The 18,872-nt window shown below is 39.7% G+C and overlaps 1 protein-coding gene across 2 annotated transcripts in view; it reads left to right on the plus strand.

Moving 5' to 3' along the window:
* The first annotated feature begins 895 nt into the window (after positions 1–895).
* The window catches only part of LMLN (leishmanolysin like peptidase), an 84,370-nt gene continuing 66,393 nt past the window's right edge, over positions 896–18,872 (plus strand). The window contains exons 1-5 of one of the 2 annotated variants that reach the window (XM_030823066.1): positions 896–1,130; positions 14,964–15,061; positions 15,633–15,663; positions 16,580–16,662; positions 17,149–17,266. In XM_030823066.1, the coding sequence (XP_030678926.1) occupies positions 912–1,130; positions 14,964–15,061; positions 15,633–15,663; positions 16,580–16,662; positions 17,149–17,266 (549 nt within the window). In that variant the 5' untranslated portion in view covers positions 896–911. The remainder of the gene's footprint in view (positions 1,131–14,963; positions 15,062–15,632; positions 15,664–16,579; positions 16,663–17,148; positions 17,267–18,872) is intronic. The other variant, XM_030823065.1, reaches the window with a different exon arrangement.

Below are 18,872 nucleotides of genomic sequence, written 5' to 3' on the forward strand. Positions count from 1 at the left end.
TTGTAGTGGAAAGGGCACGTTTCCTAAGTTACAAATGTGGTTTGGAATCCCACCTTCCACTAGCTGTGGGATGATAGACACATTTAGTATTTACTTGTAAAATGGTAATACTTAAAACACCATCCTCGTATCTGAGTCCGTAATCTCCACCCATAGTTTGTAACTTGAGGTTTTCCTTCTTTCCTACCCCTTCATTTCCTAGTATAGTAGCTTACCTATTCAATTCCCGTTGAATGACTTCCAGCTCAGTGTTTGAGTTTGTAATTTTACTTCTTAGTGTCATGAGCCACTGGGATTTGTCCCAATTTCCCATTTTGTATAGTTCCTCACGGCTCAGTTTCGAAGGCAAGATTTCCTTAATGGCCAGGATCCCCCTTATCTCAGTTGCAGTGGCAATTCTTGGTTGCAAACTAAAAGATGGAGTTGAGTAAAAGGGTAAAGGGTGTATCATTGATTTTTATAGGAAATGGCCTTAGCTAAGCAATGGGCCTGAAGTTGGTGACTCAGGATAAGTAAATGAAAGTATTCCACTCACCTTTTCATACAGAGGACTACACTGAAAGATTTTACAGAGGGTTGTATGTCCCTCTGAACACCTGGCACCTAGTAGGTGCATATCACTTTGGTAAATGAAAGAACTGAAAAACTGCCTCAGACACCCACATACGGCCGACGCCCGCCAGCCCTTCTTCCTCCCACAGCCCCACTCACGTGGGCCTCCAAACAGCATTTATTGGTCGGCTTCGCGCCACGAGACGCGATGGACGTGATCGCCGCCCTCATCTTCTGCGGCGAACTTCCAGCGGGTGACGCTGTCCAATCGGAAAGCGCCTTTCTGCCTGCTGGGCCCTCCGTCTGCCCCGAGCGGCGAGGGGCGGGGCCGGCGCGGGCGCAGAGGCGTCACGCACTCCATGGTAACGACGCTCGGCCCGAAGATGGCGGCCGAGTGGGGCGGAGGAGCGGGTTTCTCGGGCTCAGGCCCAGGCCGGAGCCGGTGGCGCTGGAGCGGGTCTGTGTGGGTCCGAAGCGTTTTACTCCTGTTGGGCGGGCTCCGGGCCAGCGCCACATCTACTCCCGTCTCCTTGGGCAGTTCCCCTCCCTGCCGGCACCACGTCCCCTCTGACACTGAGGTAGGGCGACAGGGGCGGGAGCGGGCCCTCTCAGGGTAAAGTCATCCGGAAGGAGCAGGCGTAGGAGATAGTGACTGGGAGAAGGTGTCCTGGATGAGAAAGCGAAGTTGGGGCAGAGCCTAAACTCTTACAGGCCTGGGACCCGCTCTCAGCTCCCTACACCCTGCAAGTTGGCTGTTAGGTGCTCAGAACAGTATCACTTCTGTGCGGAGGGTTGTGCTTAGCGGTAACCCTCGATGAGTGGTTTTCAAACTTGAGCGTGCATCACAGTCACCCGACGCACATGGTACAACACAGATTGCCGCCCTCAGTCCCCACTTAATGACTCAGTAGGTCTGGGGTGAGTCCCCAGAGTTGACAGTTTACGTTCCCAGCTGGTTGGTGAGGTATGCTTGTCCGGGGACCACTTTAGGAACCGCTGACCTGAAGTTTCGGGAAGACATTGAACGGAGAGCCAGACAGAGGCGTTGGAGGGATATTAGGGGCTCACTGAGACAAAATGCAGGTTTCTTTTCACGTTATGTCGTCACTTTGTTTGCTTTACCCGGTTCCTCTGCTCTGGAAGTGCCTGCCCGCCTCCCATCCCATTTTTCTCCGTGCTTAAATTCTTTGTCTCATTTCAAATTCCCTAAGTTCAAGGCAGCCTGCTGAAAGCACCACAGCGCAATATTCTTTTCATTAAAAAGTACATCGTATCTGTACTCCCTCCTGGCATTTAACCAAGTACTGCTATGGGGTAATGGCTTATTTTTTAGGCGTATCTTGCCTTTGCAGTTAGATTATAAGGTTCCGTGGGATAAGGTTTGTGTTTTGTACTTTGATTCCTTCACAGTATTTAGGTCAGAGGTGGGTCCACGATAATCCATATTCTTTGAGAAAAGGAGGGAGAGTACCTGGGGCAGGGCTGCATGCTGATACACCTGCACATGTTCAGTTCAGCCCAGAAATCTAAAGACACTCATTTTTAGGGTAATTTCCCAAAATGTTACATGCATGCTCTTCATAACCAAGTGAGCCAAAATACTAACTTCGGAGTTTATAGCTTTTTTGCAGCTTTTATTATGACACTGCATTTTGGCTGAGTTCTTTAAAAAAAATTTCCCACAAAACCCTGCACTTCTCTCTTTTAATTTCGAGTAAAATAAGAGAAAGAGTCCTGGTCCCTAATACGTTTCCCTAGTTCCTCATAGAGTATATAAATACCCTGTCGTCCTCACTATTCTCCTTGCTTTAACCTGGGCACAGAGTATAGGCAGTAACTACAGTGTTCACTGTAGTTATGCTAATGACTATACCTCTGTTCAATGCTACAGGAAATTATATAACTTTTTTGGTTTTGGTGGTGTTGGGGAGCTACAAAACAGGTTTACTTTTTAACTGGTTCTCAACTAAAACCTGTAAGTTTTGTTTTTACCTTTTATTATGCCGGTACAAACAACATCAGAATAATTTAATGAACCCCCATGGACCCATCACCTAGCTTTAAGGTTCTGCCATTCTTGTTTCATATACTTTCAGCCATTCCCCAACCCCCTACTTGAGTTACTGTTCTTTTGAAAAGTTTTTTGGTAAAATTTACATATATTGAAATGCCACAGATGTATCCATGCACATCCACATAAAGCATACAACCCATCACAACATAGAACATTCCCACATCTCCAGAACGTTCCCTCCTGTCCTGTGCCAGTCTCCTGCCCACCCCAGGCAACTAGTTTTCTAATTGTTTTTTTTTAAATACTAGATTAGTTTGGCCAATTCTAGAGCTTCGTGTATTGAATGGAATTATATGGTGTGTACTCCTCTGTATTTGGCATCTGCTCAGCACTATGTCGGTGAGGTTCGTGTTGTGTGTGATAGTAAGTTATTCCTTTGCATTGCTGAGTATTCCATCGAATACCTATATCACAATTTGTTTTTCCATTGTCTTGTTCAAAGATGGGTATTTTGGTTGCTTCCAAATTTTAGCTATTATAAATAAAGCTGCTGTCAATATTCTTGTACAGTAATTTTTGTGGATATATGTTTTCATTGTTCTTGGATAAAAACCTAGGAGTGAAATTACTGGGTCAAGTGTAGGTGAATGTTTATAAAAAATACCCTTTCTCCAAAATACTGTACCATTTTACACCCCCATCAACAAAATATTAGTTATGGTTGCTGCATATCCTCACCAACAGATGTCCTTTCTAAGAAATCTTTAAATACCCACTAGGTCATAAAAATATTCTGCTGTGTTCTAGAAGCCTTCACTTTTACGATTATGATTCATCTGAAATTAATTTTTATATATGATGCGAGATAGGGGATCAATATCCTTTTTTTTTTTTTTTTTTTGCCCCATATGGGTATTCAGTTGCCTTGATTATGTACCTCTGTAATAAATGTTGAAATCAGACAGTATTGTTATTGTAAGCCTTCCTGCTTTGTTCTTCCTTTTCAAAATGATTTTGGCTATTTTAAAGCTTTTATATTTCCATATAAATTTATTTATCTTTTGGCAGGGGGAAGCTCGAAGACAGATCCATATAAATTTTAGAGTCAGCTTCTCAGTTTCTTCAGAAAAGCCTGATGGGTTTATGATTGGGATTGCATTTACTCTATAGATGATTTGGAGATAATTGACATCTAACAGTATCAAGTCTTTCAATCCATGAACATAATGTATGTTTCTCCATTTATTGAGGTGATGCATATTTTTTCTCAGCAAAAATGTATAGATCTTGCATTTTTTTCTTCTGTTTTCTTTTCTCTCTCTCTTTATTTTTTTCTTTTTGAGACAGTCTTGCTCTGTCACTCAGGCTGGAGTGCAGTGGCAGAATCATAGCTCACAGCAGGCTTGAACTCCTGGGCTTTAATGATCCTTCTGCCTTAATCTCCCAAGTAGCTGGGACTACAGGTATGCGCCACTACACCTGGCTAATTTTTTATTTTTTGTAGAGACAGAGTCCAAGCGGGTCTCGAACTCCTGGCCTCAGGCGATCCTCCTGACTCGACCTCCCAAAGTGCCAGGATTACAGGCATGAGCCGCCGTGCCCAGCCAGATCTTGCATGTTTTTTGTGAAATGTTTTCCTGAGCCTTTTTTTGATGCCATTGTCAGTGGAATTATGGTTAAAGTTTTCCAATTGTTTGCTGCTATTATGTAAAAATACACTGCTAGTAGGTAAAAATAATTTTTGTATATTAACCTTGTCCTCTGAGACCTAGCTAAACTTATTTATTCTACTAGGGTTTCCTCCCTTACAATTTTTGATGTTAGCAATGTATTAACTATAAATAGGAACAATTTTTGTTGTTGTAGTTTTGTATCATTTATGTATTTTTTCCCCCTTATTGCTCTGGTGAGGACATCCAGTTCCAGGCTGAGCAAAAGTGAGATAGCACGCCTCCTTGCCGTTTGTTCCTGATCTTAGGACCAGTCTCTGACCATTAAGTATGATGTTAACTTTACATTTTTTTGTAGTTCCCTTTATCAGATTGAGAAAGCTCCCTTTGGTTTCTGGTTTCCTGAGGGTTTTTATTCTGAGTGAGGACAAACTTTGTCAAATGCTTTTTGTTTTTTCTGGTAATTATTGAGATAATCATATAGTTTCTCACTTTATGAACTGTTATGTGGTAGATTACATTGCATTTTCCAATAGTAAATCAACGTTGCTTTTTTGGGATAAACCTTACTTGGTCATGTTGGCTTTGGTAATTTTCTTTAATGTTTGTTTCTATTTCATTGTTTTCTGTTCTTTGTTATTTCCTTTTTCTACTTATTGTGGATTTAGTTTGCTCGTATTGTTAGGTGGAAACTTAGATGACTGTTTTTTAACCTTTTTTTCCTTCTAATATAAACATTCAAAGATATAAATTTCTAAGTACAACTTTAGCCGCTCTTCACAAATTTTGACACTTTGTATTTTAATTATCATTTAGGTTAAAATTCTTGTTTTTATTGTTTTTTGTTTTTTTTGAGACAGAGTCTTGCTCTGTTGCCCAGGCTGGAGTGCAGTGGCGCAATCTCAGCAGAGCAACCTCTGCTTCCCGGGTTCAAGCGATTCCCCTGCCTCAGCCTCCTGAGTAGTTGGGACTACAGGTGCATGCCACCACACTCAGCTAATTTTTGTATTTTTAGTGGAGATGGGCTTTCACCATGTTGGCCAGGATGGTCTTGATCTCTTGACCTCGTAATCTGCCTGCCCCGGCCTCCCAAAGTGCTGGGATTACAAGCATGAGCCACCAAGCCTGGCCTAAAAAAGTTTTTTAAGAGACAAGGTCTCGGTCGGGTGCAGTGGCTCACGCCTGTAATCCCAGCACTTTGGGAGGCCGAGGCGGGTGGATCACCTGAGGTCAGGAGTTTGAGACCAGCCTGGCCAAAATGCTGAGACCTGTCTCTACTAAAAATACAAAAATTAACCAGACATGGTGGCGGGCGCTTTTAATCCCAGCTGCTCTGGAGGCTGAGGCAGGAGAATTGCTTGAATTCAGGAGGTGGAGTTTGTAGTGAGCCGAAATTGTGCCATTGCACTCCAGCCTGGGCGACAAGAGTGAAACTCTGTCTCAAAAAAAAAAAAAAAAAGAAAGAAAGAAAAGAGACAAGGTGTCCCTCTGTCACCCAGGCTGGAGTGCAGTGATGTGATCATAGCTCACTGCCACCTCGAAGTCCTGTATTCCAGCAATCTCCCCGCCCCAACCTTATGAGTAGCTAGGACTTCAGGCACATGCCACCACACCTGGCTAATTTTTTATTTTTATTTTTGTAGAGACAGAGTCTTGCTATGTTGCCCAGGTTGGTCTTGAACTCCCAGTTTCAAACAATCCTCCTGCTTCAGCCTCCCAAAGTGCTGGGCTTATAAGCGTGAGCCACTGCACCTGGCTGAGATTATTTTATTTATGGTTTAGAATATGATCTATCCTGTTTAATTTTTCACGTGTACTTGTAAAGAATATGTATTCTATAGTTATTTTTTTTTATTTTATTGTTTTAGAGATGGGATCTCAGTATGTTGCCCGGGCTGGTCTTGAGCTCCTGGACTCAAGCAATCCTCCTGCCTTGGCATCCCAAAGTGCTGGGATTATAGACATGAGCCACTGTACCTGGCCTATTCTGTAGTTATTGAATATAGATTTCTATACCTGTTAATAAGGTGAGGTGATTGATACTTTACTTCAGATTTTCTCTATTAAAAATTACTGGCCAGGTATAGTCACTCATGCCTATAAGTCCAGCATTTCTGGGGGCTGTGGTGGCAAATCGCTTGAGCTCAGGAGTTCAAGACCAGCCTGGGCAACTTGGTGAAACCCTGTATTTACAAAAAATACAAAAATTAGCTGGGTGTGATGTTGTGCACCTGTAGTCCCACCTACTTGGGGGGACTGAGGCGGGGGGATCACTTGAGCCCAGGAGGTGAAGGCTGCAGTGAGCCAGGTTTGCACCACTGTGCTCCAGCCTAATAAAGACTATATTAATACAGGATAAAATAGGTGTATTTAGCTTGCTTGTGGTTCAGGCTTACATGTGTATCTTTTCAGTTTCCTCCATTTACCTGTGTGTGTGCATGTGTGCTTGTGCATTTTAGGCATTACAATATATATCTTTTCTTTATTGCATGTTTTTATTTTTGAGACAGAGTCTCTCTGCGTCGCCCAGGCTGGAGTGCAGTGACACAATCTTGGCTCACTGCAACCTCTTCCTCCCGGGTTCAAGCGATTCTCCTGCCTCAGCCTCCAGAGTAGCTGGGATTACAGGCGCCTGCCATCATGCCTGGCTAATTTTTGTATTTTTAGTAGAGACAAGTTTCGCCATGTTAGCCAGGCTGGTCTCAAACTCCTGACCTCAAGTGGTCCACCCGCCTCAGCCTCCCAAAGTGTTGGGATTACAGGCATGAGCCACCACACCCGGCCTATTATATCTTTAATGTTAATATTATCACACTGTCTGGGGCATGATGTTGAATAAGAGTGGTGAGAGTAGACATCCTTGTCTTGTTTCTGATCTTAGAGGGAAAACATTGTCTTCCGCTATTAAAAATATTAATTGTGGAGTTTTTGGATAGGTATGCTTTATAAAATTAAGAAAATTCCCTTCTATACCTAGTTTGCTGAGAGTTTTTTTTTTTTAAATCATGGATGGATGTTGAATTTTGTTAACTGTCTTTCCTGCACCAGTTGATACAATCATGTGGCTTTTCTTCTTTACTCTGTTGATATTATGAGTACATTGATTGATTTTTTTGAATGTCAAATCAGCCTTGCATTCTTGAGATGAATCTCACTTGGTGATGATTTATTACCCTTTTTACATTTTGCTGGGTTTGAATTGCTAATATTTTGTTGATGATTTTACATCTATATATTTTTATTTTTTTAGAGACAGGGTGTTACTCTGTCATCCAGGCTGGAGTATAGTGGCACAATCATAGCTCACTATACAGCCTTAAACGACTTGGCTTAAGCAATCCTCCTGCCTCAGCCTCCCAGTTAGCTAGGATTACAGGTGAGAGCCACCATACCTGGTTCATTTATTTTTATGTTTAGTGGATATGGGGTCTTGCTGTGTTTCCCAGTCTGGTCTGGAACCACTGGGCTCTAGGAGTCTTCCTGCCTTGGCCTCCCAAAACTCTGGGATTATAAGTGTGAGCCATTGCGCATTTACATCTATATTAATAAGGGATATTGGTCTGTAGTTTTCTTTTCTTTTCCTCTCTAATAATAACTTCAGGTTTATCGGGGGAACCTGCCCCCAATATTTCAACGTAGGTTCTTTCTATTTTCCCTAAGTGTCAGCCGGCTGAGAAATAAAGAGAAAGAGTACAAAGAGAGGAATTTTACAGCTGGGCCTCCAGGGGTGACATCACATATTGGTAGGACCATGATGTCCACCTGAGCCACAAAACCAGCAGGTTTTTATTAAGAACTTTAAAAGGGGAGGGGGTGTACGAACAGGGAGTAGGTCACAAAGATCACATACTTCAACGGGCAAAAAGGAGAACAAAGATCACATGCTTCTGAGGCCAGTAAAGATCACAAGGCCAAGGGCAAAATCAAAAACTCCTGATAAGGGTCTATGTTCAGCTGTGCACATATTGTCTTGATAAACATCTTAAACAACAGAAAACAGGGTTCGAGAGCAGAGAACCGGTCTGACCTCAAATTCACCAGGGTGGGGTTTTTTCACCACCCTAATAACCCTGAGGCTACTGCAGGAGACCAGGGCGTATTTCAGTCCTTATCTCAACCGCATAAGACAGACACTTCCAGAGTGGCCATTTATAGACCTCCCCCCAGGAATGCATTCCTTTCCCAGGGTCTTAAATATTCATTGCTGGGAAAAGAATTTAGCGATACCTTCCTACTTGCACATCCGTTTATAGACTCTCTGCAAGAAGAAAAATATGGCTCTATTCTGCCCAACTCCTTAGGCAGTCAGACCTTATGGTTGTCTTCCCTTGTTCCCTAAAATCGCTGTTACTCTGTTCTTTTTCAAGGTGCACTGATTTCATATTGTTCAAACACACATGTTTTACAATCAATTTATACAGTTAGATACAATTATCACAGTGGTCCTGAGGTGATGTACATCCTCAGCTTGCAAAGATAACAGGATTAAGAGATTAAAGTAAGACAGGTGTAAGAAGTTATAAGAGTAGGCTGGGCGTGGTGGCTCATGCCCTATAATCCCAGCAATTTGGGAGGCCGAGGCGCGCGGGTCACGAGGTCAGGAGATCGAAACCATCCTAACACGGTGAAACCCCGTCTCTACTAAAAATAGAAAAAAAAATTAGCTGGGTGTGGTGGCGGGCACCTGTAGTCCCAGCTACTTGAGAGGCTGAGGCAGGAGAATGGCGTGAGCTTGCAGTGAGCTGAGATTGCACCACTGCACTCCAGCCTGGGTGACAGAGCAAGACTCTGTCGCAAAAAAAAAAAAAAAAAAAAGAAATTATAAGAGTATTATTTGGGAACTGATGAATGTCCGTGAAATCTTCACAATTTATATTCAGAGATTGCAGTAAAGACAGGCATAAGAAATTATAAAAGCATTAATTTTGGGAACTATATGTGTCCATATTAAAATGAAATCTTCACAATTTATGTTTCTCTGCCGCGGCTCCAGCCAGTCCCTCTGTTCGGGGTCCCTGACTTACTGCAACACAGGTTTGGTATCAGGATAATGCTGGTCTCATAGCATGAGTTGGGACATGTCCCGTTTTCTTCTATTTTCAGGAAGAGTCTCTGTAGAATCAATGTTGTTTCTTCCTTAAATGTTTAGTAGAATTCACTAATTAAGCCATCTGAGTCTGGAATTTTCATTTTTGAAAGTCATAAACTATGAACTCATATACTTTGATATTGGACTATTCAGATTATTTATTTCTTCTTAACAGTATTTTATTAAGTTATGTCTCTCAAAGAATTTCACTTCATTTAAGTTGTCAAATTTATGGACATGAAGTTTTTCATAACATTCTTTTATGATCATCTCTAAATGGCTGGAAAGTCTGTAGTGATATCTTCTGTGTAGTTTCTGACATTGGTAGTTTGTATTCTGTCTTTTGTTTTTGAGATAGGGTCTCACTCTGTTGCCTAGGTTGAAGTGCAGTGGCACGATCACTGCTCACGGCAGCCTTGAACTCCTGAGTGCAAGCAACCCTCCCACCTTAGCCTCCCAAAGTGCTGGGATTATAGGCATGAGCCACCGTGCCAGCCTTAGTGCTTTCTTTGAGTTTAATTTTTTTTTTTTTTTTTGGTATCTTAAGGTGGAACCTTAGATCATGAATTTGAGATCTTTTTTCTAAAATAAACATTTAAAGCTATCAGTTTCCTCTAAATACTCCTTTAGCTGTATCCCACAAATATTAACTTACTGTAATTTTATTTTCATTTAGTTCTAACTATTTTCTAATTTCCCTTGTAATTTTCTCTACTAACTAAGGGTTATTTAGAAGTTTGTTGTTTGATTTTTTTCAGAAGTATTTGAGGATTTCCCAGATATTGTTCTGAAATTGCATTCTAGTCGAATTTTGTTATTGATAGAGAACATCCTTTTTACCAGTTCTTTTATGTCTTAAAGTTTGTTTTATGGCCCAAAATATGATCTAGCTAGGTGAATGTCCCACACGCACTGGAGCAGAATGTACAACACAGAATATTGAGTGTTTGCTCCAGCGACTACAATATATATAGTGTACTTATGATATCTACCTAAAATAGTCATGTTAAATATAGGACGTTTTCAACAGCATAATTTCATTCATTTTGCTGTTGTTGTAATATAATATTGTGAATATATTAATATATGACTTTTTTACATATTATAAACCTCACAATTAGGCCAGCACAGTGGCTCATGCCTGTAATCCCAGCACTTGGGGAGGCCGAGGCTGGTGGATCACCTGAGGTCAGGAATTCAAGACTAGCTTGGCCAATGTGGTGAAACCCTGTCTCTACTAAAATTACAAAAGTACAAAAATTAGCTGGGCATGGTGGCAGGTGCCTGTAATCCCAGCTACTCAGGAGGCTGAGGCAGGAGAATTGCTTGAACTCAGGAGGCGGAGGTTGCAGTGAGCCGAGATTGTACCACTGCACTCCAGCCTGGGCAACAGAGAGAGACTGTCTCAAAAAAACCCAAAATAAATAAATAAATAAATAAAATAAAAAAACTTCACAGTTAAAAATTTTACAATTTTTGCTTTAAATATTTGTTTGTCTCCAAAGAAATTAACAGAAGAAAAGAAGTGCGTATAATTGTGTTGAGGGTTCCCAAGACCACTCCAGGTTTGGTGATTGCTAGGTGGCCTCGCTAGACTCAGCTTGTCATCATACTCACAACTGAGATTTATTACAGTGAAAGCATACAAAGTAAAATCAGCAAAGGGAAAAGGATCATGGGACAAAGACTAGAGGAAATTAGGCAAAAACTTCCAAGAGTCCTCTCCTAGTAGAGTCACTTATGACCTGCTTAATTCCTTCAGCAGTGAGTTGTGACAGCGTGCACAAAGTATGGTCTACCAGGGAAGATTACCTGATTCTTAGAGTCCAGGGTTTTTATTGGAGGCTGGTCATGTAGACAAAATTTCAGCCACTGAAATTTCAGACTCTAGAAGAAGCAAGCAAATGTTCAACATAAACCATATTGTTTCTGCAAATAGTTTAGACACAATGAGCCATCCTTACAACTAGTGAAGTTTTAAATTACACTTCCAGATGCCAGCAAAAGGTCAACCTTGCAAGCAGCCCTTCCTACACAGAGCAGCAATCTCTGACCTGCTATGTTCACTCTTCCGCACAATAGTCTTTCATATCTATTCACATATTTACCATTTCCAGTAGTTTTTATTCCTTCCTACAGAAGCAGGTTACCTTTTTGTGTTATTTCCATTCCCACGAAGAACTTCGTTTAACATTTCCTGTAGTGTAGGTCTGCTGGTGATGAATTTTCTCAGATGTATGTGAAATGTCTTTATTTCCTCTTCATTTTTGAAGGGTACTTTCACTGGATATAGACTTCTCTGTTGAATTTCTTTATTTTAGCCCTTTCCTGTTTATTCCATTGTCTTCTGTTCTTTATTGTTCTTCATAGAAAGTCAATGCCATTCGTACTTTCCTTCCTATGTATAATGTTGTATTAGTTCTCACACTGCTATAAAGATACTATCTGAGACTGGGTAATTTATAAAGGAAAGAGGTTTACAGTTCCACATGGCTGGGGAGGCCTCAGGAAACTTACAATCATGGTGGAAGACGAAGGAGAAGCAAGGACCTTCTTTACATGGTGGCAGGAGAGAGAAGTACAAGCAGGGGAACTGCCAGAGGCTTGCTTATAAAACCATCAGATCTTGTGAGAACTCACTCACTATCATGAGAACAGCATGGGGAAACACCCCCACGATCCAGTCACCTCCTTCCCTTGACACATGGGATTACAATTCAAGATGAAATTTGGCTGGGGATGCAGAGCCAAACCATATCAAATGTGTTGTTTTTCTCTCATTGCTTTCCATATTTTATCTTTATTTTTAGATGTCACAAGTTTGCCTATGATGTACCTGGGTGTTGTTTGTTTTTGGGGAAAGAGTCTCACTCTGTTGCCCAGGCTGGAGTGCAGTGGCACGATCTTGGCTCATTGAAACCTCCGCCTCCTGGGTTCAAGTGATTCTCATGCCTCAGCTTCCCAAGTAGCTGGGATTACAGGCGTGAACCACTGCACCCAGCCTTGTTTGTTTTTTATCCTGCTTGAGGTTTAGTGAACTTCTTGGATCTGTAAGTTGATGCCTTTCACCAAATTTGAAATTTTTTAGCTGTTATTTCTTTCAAATATATATTGTCTCATATTTGCTCCTGTCCTTGTAGGACTCTAATTACATATCTGCTAGACTGCTTGGTATCCATTCTCTGAGGCTCTGTTCTTTTTTTTTTTTTTTTTTTTTTTAGTCTTTTTCATTTCTCTTCTTTGGATTGGATAATGTCTAGATCTATTTTCAAGTTCAGTGATGCTTCTGCCATCTCCAATCTTCTTTTAATTCTTTCTAGTGAATTTTTTTTTTTTTTTGAGACAGTCTCGCTCTGTCACCCAGGCTGTAGGGTGATGGCGCAGTCTTGGCTCACCGCAACCACCATCTCCCGAGTTCAAGCAGTTCTCATGCCTTAGCCCCTGGAGTGCTGGGATTACAGGTGTGGACCACCACGCCCGGCTAATTTTTGTATTTTTAGTGGAGACAGGGTCTCACCATGTTGACTAGGCTGGTCTGGAACTCCTGGCCTCAAGCGATCCACCCGCCTCAGCCTCCCAAAATGCTGGGATTACAGGCATGAGCCACCGTGTCTGGCCCCAATGAATTTTTCATTTTAGTTGTTATACTTTTAAGCTCTAGAATTTCCATTTGGCTCTTTTTTCTTTGGTTCTTTTCATAGTGTCTCTTCTGAGGTTCACTATCTGCTTACTCATTATGTGTATGTTTTCTTTTAAGTTCCTGAACACATTTCAGCTGCATTAAAGTAATTGTTTAAATTCAGGTCATCTTAGGGTCTGTTTCTATTCCCTGCTTTTTCCCCCATTGTGGATCTCATTTTCCCATTTTGTTCTTCTCATTGCTGCTGATTTTTTATTAAATAACGGACACCATAGATAATACATTGTAAAGTCTCTGGATTCTGTTGTATTTCTCTGAAGAATTTTTTTTTTTTTTTGTAGCAGGCATTTAACTTAACTGTGTTCAAAATTCCAAACCCTTACCTCCTGTTGTTGGCAACATTTATTCTTTGCTGGGTTTTATCGCATACATATGTAATTTCGTTGTCAGCCAAGGAATTTAGTGGTCAGTCAAATATTTGACTGGGTTTCATATGCAGATTTTGGGGTACCTTCTGTGGCTTCTTCTCTTGCAAGATTTCCTCTCTAACTTCTAATTTTCTGGTGATACAAGTTCTGAACATTTTGCTGTAGCTCCTCAAGCCAGTGAGGCTCTGACCTCCTGCCACTCCAAGACACACAGATTAGGTAGTGCTCTCAAGCAAAAGTTAGACTTGCAAATCTCAGAGATATAATTCCTGTATTCCAAGAGTAGATTCTTCCAGATTCTGTCTTTCTCCCTCCCCCAAATACTGTCAGACAGTATATTTTGTCCGGACTTTGTAACGTGTTATCTGCAGGGAGGTTAGTCATGTAATGGTTTCCTAAAATGTACCATATCCATTTGCTGTGCTCAGACATTTGTGATTTTTTTTTTTTTGAGATGGAGTCTTGCTCTGTTGCCCAGGCTGGAGTGCAGTGGTGCAATCTTGGCTCACTGCAAGCTCCACCTCCTGGGTTCTAGCAATTCTCCTGCCTCAGCCTCCCAAGTAGCTGGAACTACAGGCACCTGCCACCATGCCCAGCTAGTTTTTTTGTATTTTTAGCAGAGACGGGGTTTCACCGTGTTAGCCAGGATGGTCTCAGTCTCCTGATCTTGTGATCTGCCTGCCTCGGCCTCCCAAAGTCCCAAAGTGCTGGGATTACAGGCATGAGCCACCGCGCCTGGCCTCTGATAGTTTTTTAAGGGCCATAAAATAATCTGTTACCTGGAGATAGGTTGGAATGGAATGAGTAAAATACTGGAGGTAGGGTGTCAGGCCATTGTAGCAGAGCAGGCAATACGTGTTGTGAAAATCTATGACTGTTACTATATTATATTAATAGATCAAACATATAGTTTTCTACAAAATATAGAATTCTATTTTCTTGTATAAATCTGCAGAAATAGTATAAAAATAAAAATGTGGTTGTCCATTGCTGGAATTATATGAATGAGATAGTATACAGCTTACTTTTAGTTAGACTAACACAATTTTTTTTTTTGTACATCAAGAGTTTCCTAAAGTGTTGATACTGCTGAGACCTTTCTTGACTTCTTTTATTCATCCCTGAAAAAATCATGTAAATAGTAAATGAAGACTGGAGAAAAAATTCAAAATGAAAAACTCTTTCATAAATACATTTTTGTCCTCTTTTAAAGTAATTGAAGATACTTTTGGTCTCGTCCTGTCATTTTCTCAAGACTCAAAATTGGCAAAACTAGAATTTATATAAGAGACTACAAATAAGTGACAGAGAACCCTGAAAGCTTTTTGGCAGCTACTGTATCCATAATGATTTAGTCATGTGACTCGAATTTATGGTTCTTGCCTTCCAAATGGCAGCCCTTGCTTGGGAGAGCTTTGAGGTTCAAGAATGCTGAAACGGTGGAATATGGGCCAAGGAACTTTTTCTGTGGGTATTACACTTGACATTTAGTTCATTAATTTTAAGTTTGGATTGCAATGGGTTAATCTATATGTCTTAAAAAATTTTCAAATCTGTTTCCTTTTTTCAGGTCATAAATAAAGTTCATCTTAAGGCAAATCATGTGGTCAAGAGAGATGTTGATGAGCATTTAAGAATCAAGACTGTCTATGATAAGAGTGTTGAAGAGTAAGTACACCATTGTATTGTCGTCTTTTTCATTATTAATCTAAATGTTAAAGATATTTTTGTCTGTTACCTGAAGCTCTAAAAATCCATAGATAAAACTTAAAAAGGACTAGTGTAGCTTCAAAGTGGAATTAAGCTGAAAATGCATTTTAGTCTGAAAATATGAAAGCCATAGGATATGATTAAAGTCTATACGTTATGAATAATTTTCTTTTACCATATTCCTTTCCTGGTCAATCATGAATAATTTAAACAGAACAAATGTGGATCTACTTGGATGTGGACAGTAACACACCTGGAAGATACTCTTCAATAAGTACTAGTGTTACCGGAAAGAGGTCCGGCCCAGACTCCAGGAGAGGGTTCTTGGATCTCTCATGAGAAAGAATTAGAAGCAAATCCATAGCGTAAAGTGAAAGCAAGGTTATTAGAAAAGTAAAGGAATAAAAGAATGGCTGCTCCATAGAGTAGGCCCAAGGCCTGCTGGTTGCCCATTTTTATGGTTATTTCTTGATTACATGTGCTGTGCCTCTGAGAGGTAATCCTTATGTGTTTATGTCATTATTTTCAGGTTGCTCCCTGAGAAAAAGAATCTTGTAAAGGTACGTAATAAATACTCAGAACTTGAATTGGACACTTAAAATTTTATTGCATGCAAATTCTACTTCAGTAAAGAAAAATATATACATGACTTTTGTGACTGAGTGAAAGGTGTTGGTAGTGAAAGTGTTGATCATTTCACAAAAGGTGTCTTTGTGATGCTCTCATGAAAACTTTGTTGGTATTTGGCATTGGTCATTTTTTTATAATTTGATAATCAATCTTCTCATTTTTCTGCTTGCTTTCTGAAGTTTTTGGGGAGCAAATCATGCAGAGAATAGGGTGAAAAACAATTTTTGAAACACATTGACAACACTGTTCTCTTGGTGGAAATGTTTATTTTCCTGAGGATTGATTGACCTGGTAACCACATCAGATTTTTAACTGTGTGGAGACACACACACACGCACACATGCACACACGCACGCACACATGCACACACATAAAGCCAGTTCACTATGGGCCACAGAAATTGGTGAGTTTAATTAAAGGTAAGATTTTCTTAACATAAACTATCTTAGTATTGGAATCATCCAAGTCAGTCCATCATTCATAGTAATCTAGATTAATAGTTGAGATATATCGCAGTTTTGTTAAAGCTGTAGTATCGAAGGAAATTAATATTTAATTAAAAATAAAAAGTTGAGATATATGTTTTCTGGCTTTCCATTTAAATGGGGCTAGGGAAGGAAATTTCTGCCTAATGCTGTTTTCCCAAGCTGAACTAGAAAATGGGGGAAATTCTTTTCCTCCTAGACTTACTCTCTTCCTACCCCTTGCCATACAACCTTGGCTAACTAGTATCTGTATTCCAGAGTTATAAAGCTTTTTTTCATTACTATCCTGTGTTTGCTCCTTTTAAATATAATTTATCTCTTTCTTATAATTCTGTTTCTTTTTTTTTTAACTTTTATTTAGAACAAGCTTTTTCCACAAGCGATTTCTTATTTAGAGAAGACTTTTCAGGTCCGTCGACCTGCGGGCACTATTTTACTTAGCAGGTATGTCACATGAAACACAGATCATTTTCTTCAGCCGTTTAGTACTCTGCCTTTCCCATTCTATGAACATGGCAAGGTACGAAACTTATACTAGAATTTTATTATGCTTGTTCTTAGGGACCTAACTGCAAGGTATTTAAAAAGAATAAAAAAGCGCCTGCTGGATAATCATTCTTTCCCTGACCTTTCATTGTGAGATGGTCTACTGAATTTTTTCTGGGTGTAGTTGTCCTCTGTTCTCCAGATCACCTTTTTCCCTCTTTCATGTGGATACAGTGTTGGCTTTATGAAGTATTTGAGTGTTTAAAAACCCAAATCAAGAGGATTTCCTATAGAACCCAAATTCTTTCTTAGCTACTTTCCTAACTAAAATAGTAACATTATTAATGAAGTAATATAGCAGCTACCAGTTGGTTTCCATGTTTTTAACTGCTATAAAATATTCTCTTTTTTGTATTTAAACTTTGATGTACAAATGGACTGAAGACAATGTGCAACAAACCAATACCTCCGGAAGGAAAACGATCCTCACAGGTACTGCACCGGGGAGTGTGCGGCGCACACGAAGTGCGGCCCCGTTACTGTTCCCGAGGAGCATCTCCAGGTACTTCACCTGCTCTTGGCAGTGATTTTACACTTGAGGAGACTTTGAATTTGCAAGTGTCACAAAATTTTTACAGATTCAAGTTCAGAGGCTTAGTAGCTTCCTTGGTCTACAAAAAGTAATCACAGATATGCTGATTTTATTCTTTCATTAGCTTTCAAGTGAGTTCAATGGTATTTTCTTTCTTCACTCCTCCCCACAGGCCTCCCTGCCTCTGTTTATCTTGGTCTGCTGAATCAGTTTAGCTTAGAACGTTATCTTGTCTTCCAAAATATCTTTTAGCAAGGCATATACCTCAGTTTTTTAAAGGACAGTCTGACGTCTCTTAAGATAAAAAATATGTATGTTTCAACCCAACCTAGAAATTTATTCCACAAAATACTAATGGCTATGTAATATATGTTTAAAGGTGTTCTTTGCAAAACTATAAATATGCTTATTTAGGGTATTAGTTAAGTTATGGTACAACCACGTAGTAGAATACTGTGCAGTTGTTAAAAAGTGAAGGAAATCTCTATGTACTGACTTGGAAAGATATTTCAGCTCTTACATGAAAAAAAGGTTGTGAATCAGTATGCACAGTTAGCCCATTTTATTTGAAAGTATAGAAACACAGACAATAAATAATGATCAAACAATCTGGAAGTATACACACGTTAAATCTGGATACATATAAAAATCATCAAACAATCTGGAAGTATAGACACGTTAAATCTGGATACATATAAAAATTATCAAACAATCTGGAAGTACACATGTTAAATCTGGATACATATAAAAATTATCAAACAATCTGGAAGTATACACATGTTAAATCTGGATACATATAAAAATTATCAAACAATCTGGAAGTATACACATGTTAAATCTGGATACATATAAAAATTATCAAACAATCTGGAAGTGTACACACGTTAAATCTGGATACATATAAAAATTATCAAACAATCTGGAAGTACACATGTTAAATCTGGATACATATAAAAATTATCAAGCAAGCTGGAAGTATACACACATGTTAAATCTGGATACATAAAAAATTATCAAAATCTGGAAGTATACACACATGTTAAATCTGATACATATAAAAATCATCAAGCAATCTGGAAGTATACACACATTAAATCTGGATACATATAAAAATTATCAAACAATCTGGAAGTATGCACATGTTAAATCTGGATACATATAAAAATCATCAAACAACCTGGAAGTATACACACGTTAAATCTGGATACATACAAAAATTATCAAACAATCTGGAAGTACACAGGTTAAATCTGGATACATATAAAAATTATCAAACAATCTGGAAGTATACACACATTAAATCTAGATACATATAAAAATGTTTATCGTTTCTTTAAGAGATTGTTGGGGAAAGTGCTTTTCTTTCATAAGTTATGGAGATTTTTGTGATGTTCTGATTTTTCATATTGAACATCTATTACTTATATCAAAAAAATAAAAAATTTAGGCCGGGCACAGTAGCTTACACCTGTAGTCCCAGTACTTTGGGAGGCTGAGTCAGGCAGATTGCTTGACTCCAGGAGTTTAAGACTAGCCTTGGCAACATTTTGAAACCCCGTCTCTACAAAACGTACAG

The sequence above is a fragment of the Nomascus leucogenys genome, chromosome 11 (assembly GCF_006542625.1).
Source record: "Nomascus leucogenys isolate Asia chromosome 11, Asia_NLE_v1, whole genome shotgun sequence".
NCBI classification, from domain to species: Eukaryota; Metazoa; Chordata; class Mammalia; order Primates; family Hylobatidae; genus Nomascus; species Nomascus leucogenys.